Source organism: Coniophora puteana (genome assembly GCF_000271625.1).
Source record: "Coniophora puteana RWD-64-598 SS2 unplaced genomic scaffold CONPUscaffold_2, whole genome shotgun sequence".
NCBI lineage: Eukaryota > Fungi > Basidiomycota > Agaricomycetes > Boletales > Coniophoraceae > Coniophora > Coniophora puteana.
Window position 1 is genome coordinate 371080 of NW_006913054.1, and position 18637 is coordinate 389716.

Consider the following 18637-nt stretch of genomic DNA (forward strand, 5'->3'; position numbering starts at 1 on the left):
CGAACTCACTGTCAGAATCTCGGCGTCCTTGTGGTGCAGCTGTCCGAATCCAAATCTCCCTAGCCAGATATAAAAGCTGGCGCACCTAGTTCAATAACGACCGAAAACATCACAGCACACAGGGCACAATGGTCGCCAACGCAGAGACGTATATCCTCCCGAACACGCTGGATAGCTGGCCGTGGAAGCGTCCGATCAATCCCTACTATGCGAAGGTGAAGGCGGAGGCGACGGCGTGGATGCATGCTTTGCAGCCGTTCAAGAATCCCAAGTCTCAGGCCGCGTTCGACAAGGGCGAGTTCTGTGAGTCCGGGCCGAGATCTCGTGTTCCTCAGGCTGACCCTAGTGTGCTGTAGGCCTCGTCGCAGCACTGGCGTACCCTCAGATAAATGAAGGTGAGCTACTGTCTTTCGAAGGCTTATATACGGGTTTGAACGATTGACATACCGCCGCTTCTAAGCGACTTACGTACCGGGTGCGAGCTGATGTTCTTCTTTTTCATCATCGACGAGTATACGGACGTCGAGGACGGTAAAGTGACACGCGAGATGATCGGCATCGTGCGCGACGCTCTGGAGCACCCATGTGACCCTCGGCCGGAGGGCGAGGTTGTCCTCGGAGAGATGACGCGCCAGTGAGTCGAATGCACTCTTCGTTAATGGATCGCTGGGTGCGCATGCTAATCACGGCATACCATTCGCGCCAGGTTCTGGGAGCGAGCGTCCCAGCTAGCAACGCCCAGCGCTCAGCACCACTTCATGTTCCAGATACAGCGGTATCTCCAAGCCGTGGTCGACCAAGCCGACGACCGGGATGCCGGACGCTGCCGTTCGGTCAAGGACTACCTCACCGTCAGACGCCCCGGATGTGGCGTCGACGCGAACCAGCTGCCCTACGAGGCGGCGCTCGACATCCCTGACGACGTATACTTCCACGCTCAGATCGAAGAGCTGAGATTGCACGCTACAGATATGTCGCTCATCGACAATGTAAGCAAACCGTCAGCTCTGCGCAATCGGTCTGAGCAAACTCACTAAGCATTTGTTGTTTTGGGGCTGAATTTCAGGATATGTTCTCCTACAACCGCGAGCAGTCGACCGGAGACGAGAACCATAACCTCATCACCGTGATCATGCACGAGCGCGGCTGCAGCCTGAACGAAGCGTTCCAGATAGCAGCCGGGTTGCACATGGATGCGCAGAGGGCATTCCAAGAGAAGATGAAGAGCTTGCCGTCGTGGGGGCCCGAGATTGACCGGGCCGTTGGCGAGTATGTCGAAGGGATGGCGGTCTGGACGCGGGGACACAATCAGTGGAGCTACGAATGCGGGCGGTATTTTGGCAGCAGGGGCTTGGAGATTCAGCAGACGGAGGTTGTTCCGCTTCTTCCCAAGGTTAACAAGTCAGGGCGTCCGAAGGGAGACCAGGTTGTGGTGGATGACATACCTCTCTGAAGCACAGTAGTGAGACGGTTTTCTTGAGCAAGTAAAGTGAGACGTTAGAACAGCGAAGTCCAAATGCGACAGGATGAATATACGTTTTACCCGGTCGAGAGCGGTGAGGTTACAATCGATCGTTCGGGAGATCGAATGCAAGTAATACATTACGCTATATGTGTAGACCGCTTTTTCCGAATAGCTAGCAGAGGTGGAGAGGGCTGATAGTCACGGTCATTGACGCGTTTAGGGTATATCTTGCTTTGTTTGACTTACATTAAGATGTTCACTTAAAGTACTAGGGCAGTTACTAGATAAGTGATGAGAGAACTCCAACGTTGACTACAAAGAAGGAATTACTGCACATTGTAGCGCGGCATCTTCCGAAGCCCCTGTGTATTACATGTACAATCCACACCGTCTCGCGCGCCAGCCACAACCGCGTCCGAGTCCGATAACATGACGACCCAAGCCACAGCTGCAGCGGGCTCGACGAGCGTATACGCGACGCACGCGCACGTCCAAACGCATATCAACCACCTGCTACACGCGAGCCCCGTCTATGGGCACTTCTTCGCCAACGTGTCGCTGCACAGCGCCTCGCCCGGGCGCGTGGTCGTGCACCTCCCGATCGAACGGTGCCACCTCAACTCCAAGGGCAGCCTGCACGGCGCCGTCTCCGCGACGCTCGTGGACTTTATGGGCGGGCTCGCGATCGCGGCGTACGACAGCAGAGACCACACGGGTGTGTCGACGGATATGCACGTCAGCTTTCTGGGGGGCGCGAAGGAGGGGGAGACGCTCGAGGTGGAGGGGCGGGTGGATCGGTGCGGGGGCACGTTGGCGTATACGAGTGTGGTGGTGCGGAAGTTGGATGGGGAGAAGGGGGAGGGGAGGGGGGATGTTGTGTCGATGGGGAGTCATACCAAGTTTGTGAAGCAGAGGTGATGTGATACCAGGCTTGTAAGTTATGACTCCAGGGATTTGTTGGTGGTTTGCTCGGAGATGCTGAATAGAAGGCGTACTTATTCGCGATTTTATGCACAATAACCGTCAAGCCATGTATCCTGCGAGTATGGACGCGCCAATAATGGTGGTTTGTGGGATCTCCTTTGTACACTCGAATCCTCGCACACCGATAGGCCAATCCGCCATGCGCTGCTGTTGAGATAAGGTGCTGGACATATTTGATTCCGTGGGTTGTGGCAGCGGGAAGAAGCTGATAAGCCCCAGTGGAAACGTGCTGTGCTCAGATGGGTGGGAATCCGGGCGGATTGGTGAATCGAAGCATATCTCGTGGTGCTTCTTTGATGCACCGATACACACCAATGCGAACCGATGGCTGGACTGTTCACCGATTTTTTGGTGTCAATTCATGACGCCCATTGGCTCGGATCCGGGCACATCGGTTCGTATTGGTGCACGCATTCACGAGTACGTGAACTCAATTTAAATACCTAATTGATATGATAGAATACGACTCAATTCGGTTTATTCCGTCCATAGCGAAAATTCCAAAGCAGCTTGAGATTATCTATTAAAGGCTACTAAATATACATGCTGGCTATCTTTACAAATAATGAGCAATGGCATTAGTCGGATGCGCCCGACCGCGAGCCCGTCGATGGAATGAATCACGATATGTGATGGCAGAGGTAGCAAGTACGTACCACACAGAGGACACACTTTGTGCAGTCGCTGAGCAAAGGCAAGGTAAACCGGATTGCGGGAATCGACTCACCTGAATGTTCGATCACTTCCTACTCGTGAACTCGACAATCAGAAGTAATTTCGAGTGATGCAAGTTAAAGAGGTTGACTGGAGTGGTGAATGTGGAAGAGTCATGTTGCGGCAACTAGGAAAATGTTGTAGTAGACGTACCCAAGTGCGTACGGGCGGTGTTCGGGGTGGTGAAGAGGATGGTGGTGGTGGTGGAAGGAAGGAAGGGAGAGCTACGTACGCGCTCACGAACAAGGCTGTAACGTTGTAACACGCGGGGATCAAAACTGCGGAGTTTCCTGACTGTTTTCAGAGAAGTCACAGCAAGCAGAGCCAAGCAACAGCTAACTTGAATATTACAGACCTACTGAAATGTGGTTTTACGGGGGCATTGAAATTGCCTATTTAGCGGACAAACACATAACTACTGCAAGGATATCACATTTAAATTCACTGTCCGAGCCAATCAGGACCTCTGCATGACGATTTGTGTCGGTTTCAGGACTTATAAAGACTTGGCATTTCACGAAGCAAACGCCGCGGCAATACTTCCTTTCACCAGGACCGCTGCTGAGAATATTCCATTCATGAAAAAGACGATTGATGAAGCAATAGCAGGAAGTCCGGGCCCGTATCTAGTTCCCTGAGTGCCATATGCGTCGAACTTTTTGGTATTCTAATCGCGTCAATGTCACATGCACTGGCTTTCACCAATATGCCCGCATCTTATTGATGAAAAATCAAAGATGTACCCTACTATGCTTCGATTCACCAATCCGCCCGGATTCCCACCCATCTGAGCACAGCACGTTTCCACTGGGGATAAGCGTCGGTGCGTCATGGGGCTGTCAACTGTGAACCAATCCCTATCTTTGCGAACGGATCAATATGGAAGATGGAACGCCCAGGGCGTTATCGCGATTCACGAGGGTGGATGGTTATAAGGACAGTGCGGAGATATAGCAGCGACCGACCAGCTTGCTTTCCCCCCGCTCCCTTCCCCGCATCCATGGCCCAGATCTCCTCACCAGCTTCCCAGTGTCCCTTTGCCCCGAACATCTCTCTTTTCCTCTTGCACCCTCCAAAGTTCGAGTGAAACTTGTGGGCGATGTCAAGTCGTTTGGAACGTTCATTTTCCCAGTTTCGTGGACCGAGAAGGACGGAATCCGTGTTGGCGGACCGGTGGCCGAGGGACATGGCCAAAGGTGGCAGTTGTCGAGCCGGGATTGACAGAGGCAATGGAGCAAGCGTTCGGAGATCATCGGAGATACCAAATATAGCAAGTCCGAAATATGAAAGTGGCTGGCACGAGTCATGGCTTTGCGCCAGGGACAAAAATCTCATGCGAGGCCATAAACTTTCTGTCGTCCGCCTTCTCTCCTCCACTCCACTTACTGGGCTCTGACTCACTCCTCCTCGTTCCAGAGGCACACTCTTTTCACGGCAAAACGAGCATAAAACAACAGTAGTCCTTGTCTCTGTTCCTCGCAAAACGGTCAACATGCCGCTCTCCCCCGCCATCCATATGAGAGGTGCCAAGTCCTCCCTCGCTGTCGCCACCGTCTCTGGTGTGCGCTCGAGGTCCACCGTCGCAGGCTCGTCCATTATTGACGCAAAGTCAAGAGTACGCGAACATGCTCGCAACATCAGCAGGTCCTCTGCTCGCGAGGCCAACGCCGTACCCCAGTATGCCCTCATCAGCCATGCGCTGATCCCCATCACTGACTCATTCATCTCGTTCCAGAGAGCCGCGTCCAACGCCCGCACCAGGTTTCCAGCAGGTCCCCAGCCGGAATAACCTCCCCTTCCATCCCCCAGGCGGCGCCGTCGACATCAAAGCCAACCCGACGCTTGACCACTCCTTCGTCGGCCTGTCCGGTGGCCAGATATTCCACGAGATGATGCTCCGCCACGGTGTCAAGCACGTCTTCGGTTACCCAGGCGGAGCCATTCTCCCCGTGTTCGACGCTATCTACAACTCGCCCCACTTCGACTTCGTCCTCCCGCGGCACGAGCAGGGTGCCGGCCATATGGCCGAGGGCTACGCCCGCGTCTCGGGCAAGCCTGGTGTCGTCCTTGTCACCTCCGGGCCGGGCGCGACAAACGTGGTGACGCCGATGCAGGACGCGCTCTCGGACGGCGTGCCGCTCGTCGTGTTCTGCGGGCAGGTCGCGACGAGCGCGATCGGCAGCGACGCCTTCCAGGAGGCGGATATCATCGGCATCTCGCGCTCGTGCACCAAGTGGAATGTGATGGTCAAGGACATCGCCGAGCTCCCGCGCCGCATCAACGAGGCGTTCAAGATCGCCACCTCCGGCCGCCCCGGCCCCGTCCTCGTGGACCTGCCCAAGGACGTTACCGCGGGCATCCTGCGCACGCCGCTGTCATACAAGGCCACTATCCCGGGCAGCCAGGAGTTCCCGACGAACCCGCTCACGCAGAGCCCCGCGGACATGCTCGCGATTCAGAAGGCCGCGGACATGCTCAATGGCGCGCAGAAGCCCATCATCTACGCCGGCAACGGCGTGCTCTCGTCCGACCTCGGCCCGAAGCTGCTCGCGGAGCTCGCCGCGCGGGGCAATATCCCGGTGACGACCACTCTCCAGGGCCTGGGTGCGTTCGACGAGGAGGACGAGCGCAGTCTGCATATGCTTGGCATGCACGGGAGTGCGTACGCGAACCTCGCGATGCAGAACGCGGACGTTATTATCGCGCTCGGCGCGCGGTTCGACGATCGCGTGACGGGCAAGGTCGACACGTTCGCGCCTGCTGCCCGTGCTGCTGCGCTGCAGGGCCGTGGCGGGATCATCCACTTTGAGATCCAGCCGAAGAACGTGAACAAGGTCGTCAATGCGCAGGTGCCTGTCCTGGGCGACGTCGTCACGAACCTGGCGGCGCTCGTGCCGCTCGTCAAGGGCGCGCCGCGCGAGGCGTGGTTCAAGGATATCAAGAAGTGGAAGAAAGATTATCCGTTTACGTATCTTAAGAGCGGCGAGGCGAAGCAGAGCGGGCGGATCAAGCCGCAGGAGGTGATTGAGGAGCTTGATAGACAGGTCAAGGGCAAGAAGGACGATGTTGTGATTACGACGGGTGTTGGGCAGCATCAGATGTGGGCTGCGCAGCATTACCGGTGGACGGCGCCGCGCTCGATGGTCACCTCGGGCGGGCTTGGGGTGCGTTCTTCTCCCTCCCTTTTTCGTCGCGACTCCTGCTAACGCGTATATTCATTTTGTTCAGACGATGGGCTTTGGCCTCCCCTCCGCCATCGGCGCGAAAGTCGCAGCACCGCACAAGACCGTGATCGACATCGACGGCGACGCCTCGTTCTCGATGACCGCGATGGAGCTCGCGACGGCGTCGGCGCACAACATCGGCGTGAAGGTGCTCGTGCTGAACAACGAGTTCCAGGGGATGGTGCTGCAGTGGCAGGACCTGTTCTACGACGCGCGCTACTCGCACACGCGCATGGTGAACCCGGACTTTGGGATGCTCGCGCGCGCGATGGGCGTGCACGCGATCAGGGTCGAGACGGCGGAGGAGCTGCCTGCGAAGATGCGGGAGTTTTTGGAGTGGGATGGGAGTCGGCCGGTGTTGATGGAGTGTTTGGTGGAGACGAATGAGCATGTGTATCCTATGGTGCGTTCTTCCCTTTTTCCTCTTGGGCGGAGAGAGGAAGGATGCTGATGGATGTGTTGTGCGATGATTATTAGGTCCCGGCTGGGAAGGCGCTGCACGAGCAGGTTCTGCACCCGATGCTGCGTGCGCCCGCAAAAGCTCAGTCATGAGCACGGTCTCCATTGCCTCTTTCCATTATTCCGCACTGATTTACTTACTTACATATATCGCTTTCGCCGGGTTTTCCGTTCTTCATCGCTTATTTTTCCATCGTGCGCGGGGTGGGGCGGGGAGTTTTGCATGATCTACTTAATAGACGGACGGGGGATGCAATGCGGCCTGACGGTTTTACTGCATGGCCGAACTAAAATGCTTTTGCCCTTTACACAATGTAACTATATTGCGCATATACACAGTTTCTTCATCTAACTGTCGGGGGCTCAACAAACGCCTTACCTCGAGAAGCTAACCTCACTATGGGCTGCGCATCACCCCATGTAAGTGAGAGAAAGGCAAATGTGCAAATTGTGGGAAGTACCTTGCCACGCATCAGGCCTCAGGCTCAGGTCCAGCTGGATCCCATTCTGGGTTGTTTGAAGTCCATACAAGATGCGGGCGGCGCCAGTGTTCGATCCGAGTCCACTCCGAGGATGTCCCAAACGACTGCTTTCATCCTATACACTCCGTGCCTGCGGGCTCGTGAAGCGTTATGACACCTACCTATGGACATTGCTCCAACTTTGCGTCAGTCAGGCTGGTCATCGTTACTAGAGTGTGAGAGACCATCCAGTTCACGAGGCTTTGGATGGGTCAAACGGCTATAATAAGACAAGACTATCTTCTGGGGTCTCTAAGGGCCTAGCTAGCACGGGAGACTATTATAAACGTCTGACAGATAAACTAGTTGGCTTGTCTTAGCGCCGTAGAGATTGTATAATCCGGGCTCGGGTGACTTTAAGTGAATTGCCCGTTGTGCGACTTCCGGCTGGAGACAAGAGGTAATCGACTAATCCGTCAGGCATTATCTTCGCTGTTATGAGAATTCCCGTTTACTGATGCGTCAAGAGCTGACAGTGGCTGCAAAAATTCTGCAGTACTGATTGTGCCTCTATCCATGCTGGACACTCCATTTGACTGACTTAATTGGTTCTGGCGCATCGACAAGATCAGCCATGGTCCTAATATCGATAGCTGTGCAGTTTGTGCAACCATAGAGAGAACGTTGAGCGTGTTTCTTGTCGCGTCGCCCTAAAGCAGAAGCGTCTCCCATTGAACCCATCTTTATAACGTCACTGCGCATGTTATAGTGCTTACCACAAAAATGCTTGCTGGAATGATGATACTCATCGTGTCCAGTATTTGGCTTGCCATGGCCCTAGAGAATGCGAACATGACTCGGTCCTACGGGATGGGCTCATAGAGACAAGCTTACCACAGAAAGTATGTTAGGCCTTGTCCTACCATCAGTTTAATCAGTCCGCTTATTTCCAGTGCGGGAGTTTGTCTTCGATGTTCTCTCAAGTATAGCGCCGTACGATGGACCAACATCACAATGAGAACCAGCTCGTACGCACAAACACTTCCGTTAGCAACAACGTCGATCCAAAAAGGGGGCAGTTTTGAAGAAAGGGTTATACATGTTCGGACGCCTAATATAACACCTTCTTCGTCTGGTATCGGACATGAACTTGGCAATGAGGACTGGAGAGGTGATATTGACGCACAAGAGAAAACAAAAGGCGGCAAAAATGCTGCAACAGATACTGAAACGTTGAGCAGCTGGACAAAAGTAAAAGCAATGCCGAGGGAGACAATAATTTTCTTCGAATTGTGATAGAGTGCGCAGACTCTGGCGGACATAATTCCTGCAACCACTGAGTTATCTGATTTAATGCATGTTACACCATATTACCTTGAATAAGCAGAACCAGCAAGGCAGGGAGAGCGGTACCGTACAGTATATTAAAGATGGTGCCTGAGTCGCATGATGAGAACCAGTAAGGTATCATTAGAATATGACTTACAGCTTCGGAAGTGTTTTACCATCCATCAGCCTACTAACCAAGTACAGGAAAGGCACAGATAACACGAAGGCAAATGCGCTCACCCCTGTCAGAGCCGCAGCCATCAGTTCAATTAAAGTGTTTTAAAGCCTTCTTATATTGTTAACTTACCTTGTCTGACAGAATAACGGGAAAACAGAAGGCTGGAGAATATTTTTGATGTCAACATTTTCATGATATATTGTTGATTTGGAGGAAGCAAAACAGACCGTAAAACGCCCTGATAAATGGATATAACATAAGCAACCATGGTGTAGAGAAGTCTCCTTCATAGCCATGACGCACAGAGGGTAGAGCAAGCCAACATAACAAAGCTGAAACCAATCTGAATTTCCGTGGAAATGGGAGTTACAACGCGTTAAGCACTCACAAGTAGGTAACAATATGTGAGATGTGATCTTCCATATTGCTGAGAGAAGACAAACCAAGAAACATGGCGTAGTGTTACTGTGACAGATAAAGGTGAGGAGCATCAAGTACGCACCCATATTAGTGATATCTAGCGTGGTATACATCAGTAAGGAGACCTTATGATTGAATGAGGTATCCAGCTTACCTCTCTGTCCAGCTTGAGAACTGGAAGAATAAGAATATGAGTGTACTTGATATAAATTAGCGGTTACTAACTATAATCGTAGAATACCACTGTAAGAAGAGATACTGTAGCACAAGATTAATGTTAACAGACACGTGGCAACTACAGCAAATCCATCTACTTACCAGCGAGGTAATTGCTTATCTGGAACTCAAAAAGGTAGTTCATAAGTGCGGGAGAGTTCGAGGCAAAAGGCATGGTGAGTATTGTTCCTTGGTGTGGTGCCCATCGATGACTACTCTGAGCGACCTTTATAAACACATGCGATCAATTAGGATTCCTAATAGGCGGCCCCACGTGGTGCATTACAAGAGTTCCATTCTCCGTCGTGAGAATTTACTTGAACAGATCAGAGATTCGCAGTCCAACTTCAACTATCATATGACGGCGTATGCCACTCCCAAAATATATACCGCGCGTGTGCTATATCTCATGATTATGAGATCTCACTATGTAGACTGAACAGTCAAGGGAATTGTCACAGTGACTTGCATACGGATTAAGCCAGTAGTCTGGTTGCTCTTCACAACCACCTCTAATCTAGAGTATTCATACGTAGTGTATTGATACTAGAGAGACTGCGTGGCAACTTTTCAACGCCGGAGCAGTAATGATGATGTCTTTATTGGGGAAGCTGACTTTCATTTAATCCTCACACGACGTGGACAACGAAATTCAAACCAGATATATTGTGCTGGTCATCCAAGTTTGGTCGCCATTTGAAATCATCAAAGCAATGGAGAATGATACGAAACAAATAGCTGCGAGGCTCAGCGTTTGATAGATGAAGTTGGTAGGCTGAAAGATTAAGCAACCATGTAGATATAAATAAGGTCAACCATAAAGCTGAGCCACAGCTTTGGTGCGAAAGGGAGGCCTTTGATCGCGCTGTTTTTATCGTGGAGAAGAACACTTCATACGGGGTGCACTGACCAATACGGATGACACTCGCGTGGGACATCTAAAAGCACAGGCTGCATTGCTCTAACACTCAAAGCTACTCGGTCTGGAATGACTAGCTGATGGTTTAGGAAGAGAAAAAGTTCAGATCACTCGAAACAATACATGTGAAGCCCATCAACTTTCAGGTCAATGCAAGGCCAATGATGGACCCGGGATTCACGAGACACTGCACGCCCTCACAGGTTCCCGTTATTGAAAGAGACTCAACGATTGCATTTTTACTTTTCCTACACTTCCTCATCGTGCTGAGATTCGCAGTCCATCCTCTCCATCTCTCATAATCAAGCGGATGAATCACTTGAAAGTGTGAATGTGATAGGCATCAGTGTATGGCCTCCGACCTTCATTATGATCTTGTTTGTTCATTGGAGAATGGGCACGTAGAAACAATTGTTTGACCATCATACCCTGGATTGATCTCCACTGAGTTTACCATTCAAGTTTTTACTTATACATCAGCCTACATAGATGGTGTATTCCGGTTCGAGGGGTACAGGACGGTTATGAGGCGACTAAACAAAGAAAGACAATGTTTCTCTAGCAATGCGTCGTGATTGGCCTTTCGGAAGTGGGGAGAAAATGATACCGACACGCCAGGTGGCGACATGCAGGAGTAGAGGCTTAAACTGAATAGCCTGGAGGGTTGCAAAAGTGTTGCCGAGTAATTCAATGGAATGAAAATGCTTGATGATAGGAACGTCAGAAACGAGGTGGCTGACAACGGCACGACACTCGTCTGCAGGAAACGTGAGTGAAAGCAAACGCGAGCGATGGAGCGCCTGAGAAACTTCCTCGATGAGACATATAACCCTCATTGAAGTCTTCCCTGGGAAAGTCAACACTGAGGGCTGCTCCCTTTGACCTTGCGAGCATTAGTCGGAAGATGGGTACAGTGGTGTGTGGTCCTGTAGCTTGATTGCAGACCGGAGATAAGGATACGCGATCGCTACTTCGTGCCAGCGCTAACAGACATGGGTCGCGGCAAAAATATCACTCCCGTTGCTCGCGAACAAAGGTGAGCGAGTTTCGGATGGGAATCCACAGGCTCCTACGCAGCCGTCACTGAGAGGAGAGTAGCTTATCCTAGGGCGCGGTAGACTCAGCAGAATCCGCGATAAGTCTTTCAAGTAGCGATTGAAACTCAAGCCGTAGCTATTAATCGCCGATTGAAAGTTTTGAACCTTAAGCTTCTCGTCCTCTCAGTGACGGCTGCAAGAAAACAATTTGAAATTCAGGGTCGGATGGTGTTCCGAGCGGAATGACCCGTCGCTTAAGAGTGGACTTCAAAAAAAAGCTACACATCTCTGTTCTAATAAATAGGCGAGTATTTAATAGAGTAAATGAGGTTTTAATTGCATATCACGATCAAGACAAACCTTGGGGGTGTTGAATTCGTGAGCCTGTCATCGTGTTCACGTAATCGGCCGACGCCGAGATAAGATAATTAGACACGAGATGGGCGGATAGACCACCAGACGAGTCACAAGTCCCGGGCCAAGGCTTGGGAAAGCAGAAGCTATTTATTAGAGAATCAGAAGCTAAATACGAGTACAGGAGCTACAGAAGTACTCCTAATGTATTTACTAGTATAAAGGAAGCGAGAAATCATACCTGAGCGCGATCAGCGCATCGCACACCCTTTCTAAGCGTGAATCCCAAGAGGGGGAATGTTTCGACACAAGAAACCTTACCAGAACCTTGAAGGGACCTAGTCGTGAGATGCCGCGGGACCTTGCAGCATATACTAAGGGCGCAATCCTGCGGGAGCCTTGGCATAACCTTGACTTGACCTTGACACAAGGTTGTTGAGTCAACAGCCTTTCAACAAGGTTTCAGAATAATAGGGGCACCCATTCTTGAGACTAGAGAAACACTATTTCGCATTTAAACCTGGTTCCTAGGTGACAGTAGAAAGCCTGAGGTACAAAGAATAGCTACAAGAACACCCAGGATTGATACTAACTATGCAACAGGAGCTGCTAGTCTGGTGCATGGAATTTGTGTTCAGATACCAAACACGAAATTTCACTAAGTCCGGTGTTGCTGTTCATAAACCCAACACATCAGGAACATCGTGAGCACCTGGTCTGAGCTCCGACAACCTTGTCTTAGCTTGTACAGCCTTGTACAAGTACGAAAAGCACAACCTGACGGAAAGGCCTTCAGAAATTCCAGGAATCATACCAGAATGCGACGCGAGGCATCATCCAGGACGTCAGCCAGACAGAACAAGGCAAACAAGTCTATTAGCTATCTCGAGGTCTGTACAGGTCTATAAAAGTCTAGGTACTCGTGCGAGATAGGTCGTGATTCGTCTATAATCGAGAAAACGAGTAGAGTTAGAGTTCGAATTCCACTTCCCACTAATCCTCCGGCGCCGGGCTGCTTGAGGGCATCAAGAATCGACGTGAATTCTCGAGAGAACCAACCGCGGCTGCCGTGTTAGGAGCCACTGGCTGCTCCTCGATTGTCGAGCCCCACCTCTGCAGGAGAGGCTCCCACCGGTGGGGCTTGATGTTGTTCACGACCCTAGTATAATCGTGCGTCACCTGCTGATACTTATTCTGCGAGAATGTCTTCACATTGCCTTTGGTACCCGATCGATAGCTGTCGAATGCACGCTCAACCTGCGTGAATATATTAGACAATAGAAGCCAGTAAAGGAGACAAAAACCTTACCGCAATCATCGTAAGAACCACCGCGCCCTTCGGAGGAGGGTATCGAATGCGGGAGCCAACCATCCTGCGCATTATTAAGCTCATGATGATGTTAATTAACGGGGACTGGAGGAACCCCAATGGTTTCTACGGAACAGATGAGCGATGAGAATGAACACAAGATATGCAAATTAAATGAGCTCACATCATACCACGGATGCTCACGCGTCATTGTCTGCGTCTGATCCATCGGGGTCGGTTCCTCCCAGAAAGCAGGCCCATCCTGGTGCAACGCCCACGCGACGTGCTCTCTGATGGCTGCCGGGTTGTTAACAAATGATGGGGCAGTGTAGAAGGTGTCGACATATTCGAGGGCGAGACGCCCGATTTCAGAGCGCTTCTCGTACATGCGGTCAACGGTCTAAATATAATGATGAGAATAAGGTCCGTCTAGGCGTGATGATTAACATACCTTGTTGAAGATCTCGTCGCCAATGCAGACCCTGTAGGGAGAGCCTGGTGTAATGGTATCGATGATCTTCTGAAGGGTGATGACTGTCTCCGGGGATTTCTTGAAGACATTCCAGATGTCGCTGGAAGATGCGAAGCAAGCGTGAATGGTGGGAAGGAGCGATGTAGTCCAGTAGTCATTGATAGTGAACGCGGGCATGAGTGTGGTGGTGTTGGGCTCAGACTTGATGGCTGGAAGAGCGTCGGCAACAGGCTCGGTTTTGACAGCTTGAGCACCCATGGCCTTTGCACGGGTGGAACGAGGTTTCTGGGCTTTGGTCTTGCTAGCAGTGGGTTTTGCAGGGCCCAGCGTCTGCTTTTTGAGAGCCATCGAGAGCGTCGGCTCGTTGAGCTCCTGCGACGTGTCGCCCGATCCGGTGTCCTCGCCGCCGTTTGAGTCCGAGTCAATCTGGATGACCTGGGATCGGCATCAGCATCCATAGCACTGCAAGAGCAAATGACCTACCTCATTACACGGCAGCCAGCCGTGCTTTGTCGCCGCCGGGACCATGCGAGATCTGGGCCGAGCGCCGCCAGCGTCATCGTTGTTGAGGCCACCGACAGCTGGCGTATCCTCACAAGAAGTGCTCGAGGCAGCTGCCTGAGTACCGGTGCGCCATCCCGGCTTGAGGCCAGCTGCGAACGTAGTTGCCTTCGACACCTTCTTTCCGGTGGTCTTGCTGGTGTTCCTGCCAGCGCGTGGGTGAGAGCTGAAAGAGGCAAGTGAGTGACATGACCAGTGATAACGCGCAAACATGTGACACTTACTTTTGCGACACCGACACAGCACTCCCCTTCCCCTTCGTATCTTCCTTGGGTGGAATCAGCTACAACGATAAGGTAAGTCAAACTTGGTTAGACTGGTCACCGTGTATCTGAGCTCACCCCAGGCATGGTCCTTCTGTAGTATACAGGCTCCTCGTCGTCACTGTCCATGTACACAGCCTCTCGCCCCAAGGTCTGGGCCATGGCTGGGTTGTCGGAGTCAGGCTCCGGTGTTGGGGCATTCATCGCAGCCTCAAGCTGGTCCTCCCAGGTAAGCACCACAGCCGCGCCGTCTTCGAGCTCCTGGAGCTCATCACGTTTAGCTTCTTCGGCTATCTCCAGTGCCTGCCGCTCTCTGAGCTGCTCCAGACGCTCAAGGCGGCACCTCTCCTCCTCCTCGTGCGCCCTCACCTCCTTGGAGGTTCTTCTGGCTTGAGGAAGGTCAGGATGACCCGGGTGCTCCTGTCGCTTGCGACCGGGAAGCACACGCCGTGCTAGAGCTGCTGCAGGTGGAGGCAGGCTCTCAGTGGTGGCAGCGGCGGGAGCAGCGGAAGGAGGGAGGAGGTGCTCAGGAGCAACAGCAACAGCAGTGCTCGCTGCAAGCTGTGCCGCTGTCCTCGTACCTTGACGCTTCCGTGACTTGGACTTTGGCTTGAGGTGCGTAGTCGGCGCAGCATCACCATGAGCAATGCTCAGCTCACGCGGCCGCTTCTGGTTGGTTGGTGCTGGGAGAACTTGAGCGCTTGCTTCCAAGCCGGAAGAAGTGTTGGTGGTGGTCAACGGCAATGTGGATGTGGTGAGTGCATTGTCCTTGACGTGCCTCTTCAGCCTATCTGATGCTCGATGCCCGCCAGGCATAGTTGTTGACGAGGGCGTGGTGGAAGAAAAAGATGGGGGACGGAATGGACCTGACCAAGCTGCGGCGGTTGAAAAAGGTCAACGTGTCAGCGGTGTCTTCAACTCATTTACGTATGTGAAGGGTAAGTCAACTCGCTAAGTCCTGACACATCACCCAAGTATTTTCCTCCTTTCTTACCATCATGTCCTTGCCTCATGCGCGTGTTCCAACCTTTCCGTGCCCTCACTGCCCTCGCAAATGCCTCTCAGAGGCTGGTCTTGTTCGACACCTCAACATTCAGCACCGGAGTGTATCTGAGGACCTCCCTGACACTCCAAATGTCCCTCGCCCGAACGCTAGCTTTGTCCGGCATCCGTACTTGAACGGTACGTATAGTCCTTATGTCAGATGTGCGACCTCTCATTCTATTGTCCAGGGCGCAAAACCACTGAAACTGGCAACTTCATCTATGAAAATGATCCACCGCCGCCGCCGCCTGCTGCTCCACCACCACACACACCCGAGTCGTGGGCACCATTCCAGTCACGAGTCGAATTCGACTTCGCTTTTGAACACTACGTGAACGCCGAGTCTTCGGCTTCCGAAATCAGGCGCTCGCTTGATTTTTGGAATGCCGTGCTTGCTCCATATGGTGCCACAGCGCCTTGGAGAAACGAACAAGAACTCTACAAGACTGTCGATGCCATCCCTAATGGAGGCATCCCCTGGAAGTTATACAAGATCCGATACCATGGCCCCCTCCCTCCGTCACCTCCAAAGTGGATGACAGAAACGTACGAACTTTGCGCCAGGGACACGCGCTCTGTCCTCCATCAGCAACTTGCGACACTGGACTTCAAGGACAAGATCGACTATTCACCGTATCGTCACTTCAACGCTGACGGACACCGAGTCTTCTTCAACCTCATGTCCGGTGAGTGGGCCTGGCATCAAGCAGTGAGCATCATTTATTCTATGGTCAATACATCCTCTGACATGAGTAAACTAGGATCTACTGGCTGAGGATCCCCGGAACCACGGAGCGACATTTGTCCCCATTGTTGCCGGGAGCGACAAGACAACGGTCTCTGTTGCTACAGGCCATCAAGAATTTCATCCCGTCTACATGTCGCCTGGTAATTTGTCAAATTCCGCTCGCCGAGGGCACAGCAACTCGGTGCTCCCTGTTGCGTTTCTTCCCATTCCTCGGAGTACGATTTTTCTCTTATTTTATGTGGTCTTCTTCACTGACGGTCACATCATACTCTCTAGCTAAACGAAAACATCGGAATAAACCCGAATTCCGGACTTTTTGCCGCCAGCTATACCACGAGGCGCTTCGCAAGGTTTTCCATCCTCTCGCCGCTGGGATGGAGACGCCAGAGGTGGCTAAATGCCCGGACGGTCACTTTCGTCGGGTTCTTTACGGCCTTGGCCCGTATATTGCCGATTATCCAGAACAGGTGTGGTTGTCCGGAATAGTACAAGGGTGGTGCCCGAAGTAAGCTCCCATTCCAGCATCCCGCATTTGATCACTGATACTCATTCATTTAGATGTGACGCAAGGCCGGAAGCGCTCGATGATCCGGGTGCACGACGACGAACATGTGCGAAAACAGATTTCTATTGCGCTCGACTGTCAACGAGTGAGCTCTGGGATCAACACGGGATTCGAGACGACTATCGGGTGAGTATTCATTCTTCATTTCACTACCTCGAGCTGACTATTCGATAAAGCCCTTTATGCATCATTTTCCCCGAGCCGACATTCATGAGCTCCTCGCGCCGGATCTTCTCCATCAGGTCATCAAGGGGACTTTTAAGGACCATGTTGTCTCATGGGTCAACACCTACCTCAAGATCATTCATGGCGAAGCCCGAGGGAATGCAGTTATCGACGAGATCGATCAACGGTACGTGCACTGAACTTTTCACTCGGTTTTGAAGCCTGACTGTAGTAGGATCAGCCTCGCCCCTTCCTTCCCTGGCCTCCGACGATTCCCCGACGGTCGTGATTTTGAGCAATGGACGGGTGACGATAGCAAGGCCCTCATGAAGGTGTGTACCTTGCTCACGTTTACCCCGCTTCATGATATTAATTTGAAATCAACAGGTTTACCTGCCCGCGATTGCTGGCTTTGTCCCCGCTGAGATGGTCCAATGTCCATCGGCGTTCTTGGAGTTTTGCTACATCGCACGGCAAAATAGCCTCTCCGCCGAAGACCTCGACAATCTCGATCACGCGCTTGCCCATTTTCATCGCCTCCGAGATGTTTTTATCCGCGTGGGTGTTCGCCCGAACGGCATTTCCTTGCCACGTCAACATTCTCTCTGCCACTATCGGTACTCCATTGTCCTCTTCGGGTCGCCGAATGGGCTTTGCTCGTCAATCACCGAGTCAAAGCACATCGTCGCCGTCAAGAAGCCATGGCGTCGATTGAATCGGTTCAAGGCACTGTACCAGATGCTACTCATCCTGGTCAGACTCGACAAACTCCAAGCAGCAAGACGATCATTCGAGGCAAGGGGCATGATGGCTGGTACAACATCGGGTTACCAGCATGTCATTCTTGGCGGAAATGCTCCTCCCAGCTCAGCCGACAATCATTCTGCTACTCCCAAGGATTCGGAGGACGATCACGCGCCCTCGACAGGGCCTAAGGTTACATCATCTATCGAATTATCACGTACTCGAGGTGAGTCGTGCATTATCTCAAAGTCGTCCCATACTGATGCAGTGATTAGAACTCGCCCGGGTATACCCACGCAACGCTGGCCTCCTCGCCGCTGCCATTGGCCAGCCCCGGCTCCCACAGCTCATCAGGCGTTTTCTATTTGACCAGACGCATCCGAACCACGACCACATTACCCATCCCGTCGCAATCGAGGACTGCCCCGTGGCCTCAGGGCCTGTCTTCGTTCATCACTCGGCGATCGCTCGTTTCTGGGCGCCCAGCGACTTCTGTGGAGCGGGCGGCATGCGTCGTGAGTGGATTCGAAGCCACCCTCATTGGCGAAACCAGTATGCGCGACGTGATACAGTGTTGATTGAAGTCGACAGTGAACAACCAGGGATGCGAGGGATGATGGTCGGGCGAGTATACCTTTTCTTTTCATTGCAATACGATGGTATTCTTTATCCGTGCGCTCTGATACATTGGTTTGTTACCCTAGGAAATCGCCCTGATCCCTCAACCGGGATGTGGGTAGTTCGTCCGGAGTATTTGGGGAACCAGCGACATATGTCCGTTGTTCATTTAGACTCGATTTCTCGCGCTGTACATCTAATGCCGGTTTATGGGACTGCTACATTACCGGAGGACTTACAGTTTCACGAGTCTTTAGACGCATTCCGTTCATTCTATGTCAACCGTTATGTAGATCATCACATGCATTCGTTTATGTACAGTGATGGTTAATATGTAGCTACCTTTACTACTTCTCGAGCCGTTACTATACTACTACTGCATAAGCTG

The 18637-nt window shown here is 52.2% G+C and overlaps 6 protein-coding genes across 6 annotated transcripts; 4 read left to right on the forward strand and 2 right to left on the reverse strand.

The window, feature by feature from the left end:
- Positions 1 to 128: 128 nt before the first annotated feature.
- CONPUDRAFT_47697 (terpenoid synthase) lies at positions 129 to 1453 on the forward strand (the record flags this gene model as incomplete). Its single annotated transcript, XM_007765836.1, has 4 exons — positions 129 to 307; positions 461 to 634; positions 707 to 989; positions 1067 to 1453. The coding sequence occupies 4 exons, from the start codon at positions 129 to 131 to the stop codon at positions 1451 to 1453; spliced, it is 1023 nt and encodes a 340-aa protein (XP_007764026.1).
- Positions 1454 to 1830: 377 nt separating this feature from the next.
- On the forward strand, positions 1831 to 2538 carry CONPUDRAFT_97061 (thioesterase thiol ester dehydrase-isomerase). The gene has a single exon (XM_007766240.1). It carries the CDS (start codon positions 1895 to 1897, stop codon positions 2381 to 2383), a length of 489 nt encoding a protein of 162 aa, XP_007764430.1. The 5' UTR covers positions 1831 to 1894; the 3' UTR covers positions 2384 to 2538.
- Positions 2539 to 4679: 2141 nt separating this feature from the next.
- Positions 4680 to 6939, forward strand: CONPUDRAFT_47163 (acetolactate synthase; the record flags this gene model as incomplete). The annotated part of the gene is made up of 4 exons (XM_007765805.1): positions 4680 to 4840; positions 4899 to 6327; positions 6392 to 6790; positions 6865 to 6939. The coding sequence occupies 4 exons, from the start codon at positions 4680 to 4682 to the stop codon at positions 6937 to 6939; spliced, it is 2064 nt and encodes a 687-aa protein (XP_007763995.1).
- Positions 6940 to 9304: 2365 nt separating this feature from the next.
- Positions 9305 to 9625, reverse strand: CONPUDRAFT_149589 (uncharacterized protein; the record flags this gene model as incomplete). The annotated part of the gene is made up of 4 exons (XM_007766241.1): positions 9305 to 9331; positions 9389 to 9408; positions 9460 to 9492; positions 9553 to 9625. 4 exons carry the CDS (start codon positions 9623 to 9625, stop codon positions 9305 to 9307), a joined length of 153 nt encoding a protein of 50 aa, XP_007764431.1.
- Positions 9626 to 12753: 3128 nt separating this feature from the next.
- Positions 12754 to 15181, reverse strand: CONPUDRAFT_69744 (uncharacterized protein; the record flags this gene model as incomplete). Its single annotated transcript, XM_007765965.1, has 7 exons — positions 12754 to 13017; positions 13070 to 13195; positions 13254 to 13469; positions 13521 to 13976; positions 14025 to 14268; positions 14327 to 14385; positions 14444 to 15181. The coding sequence occupies 7 exons, from the start codon at positions 15179 to 15181 to the stop codon at positions 12754 to 12756; spliced, it is 2103 nt and encodes a 700-aa protein (XP_007764155.1).
- A 388-nt stretch (positions 15182 to 15569) lies between these two features.
- Positions 15570 to 18580, forward strand: CONPUDRAFT_47063 (uncharacterized protein; the record flags this gene model as incomplete). Its single annotated transcript, XM_007765798.1, has 8 exons — positions 15570 to 16118; positions 16171 to 16372; positions 16434 to 16662; positions 16716 to 16848; positions 16899 to 17074; positions 17120 to 17219; positions 17275 to 17857; positions 17907 to 18580. 8 exons carry the CDS (start codon positions 15570 to 15572, stop codon positions 18578 to 18580), a joined length of 2646 nt encoding a protein of 881 aa, XP_007763988.1.
- Positions 18581 to 18637: the final 57 nt, after the last annotated feature.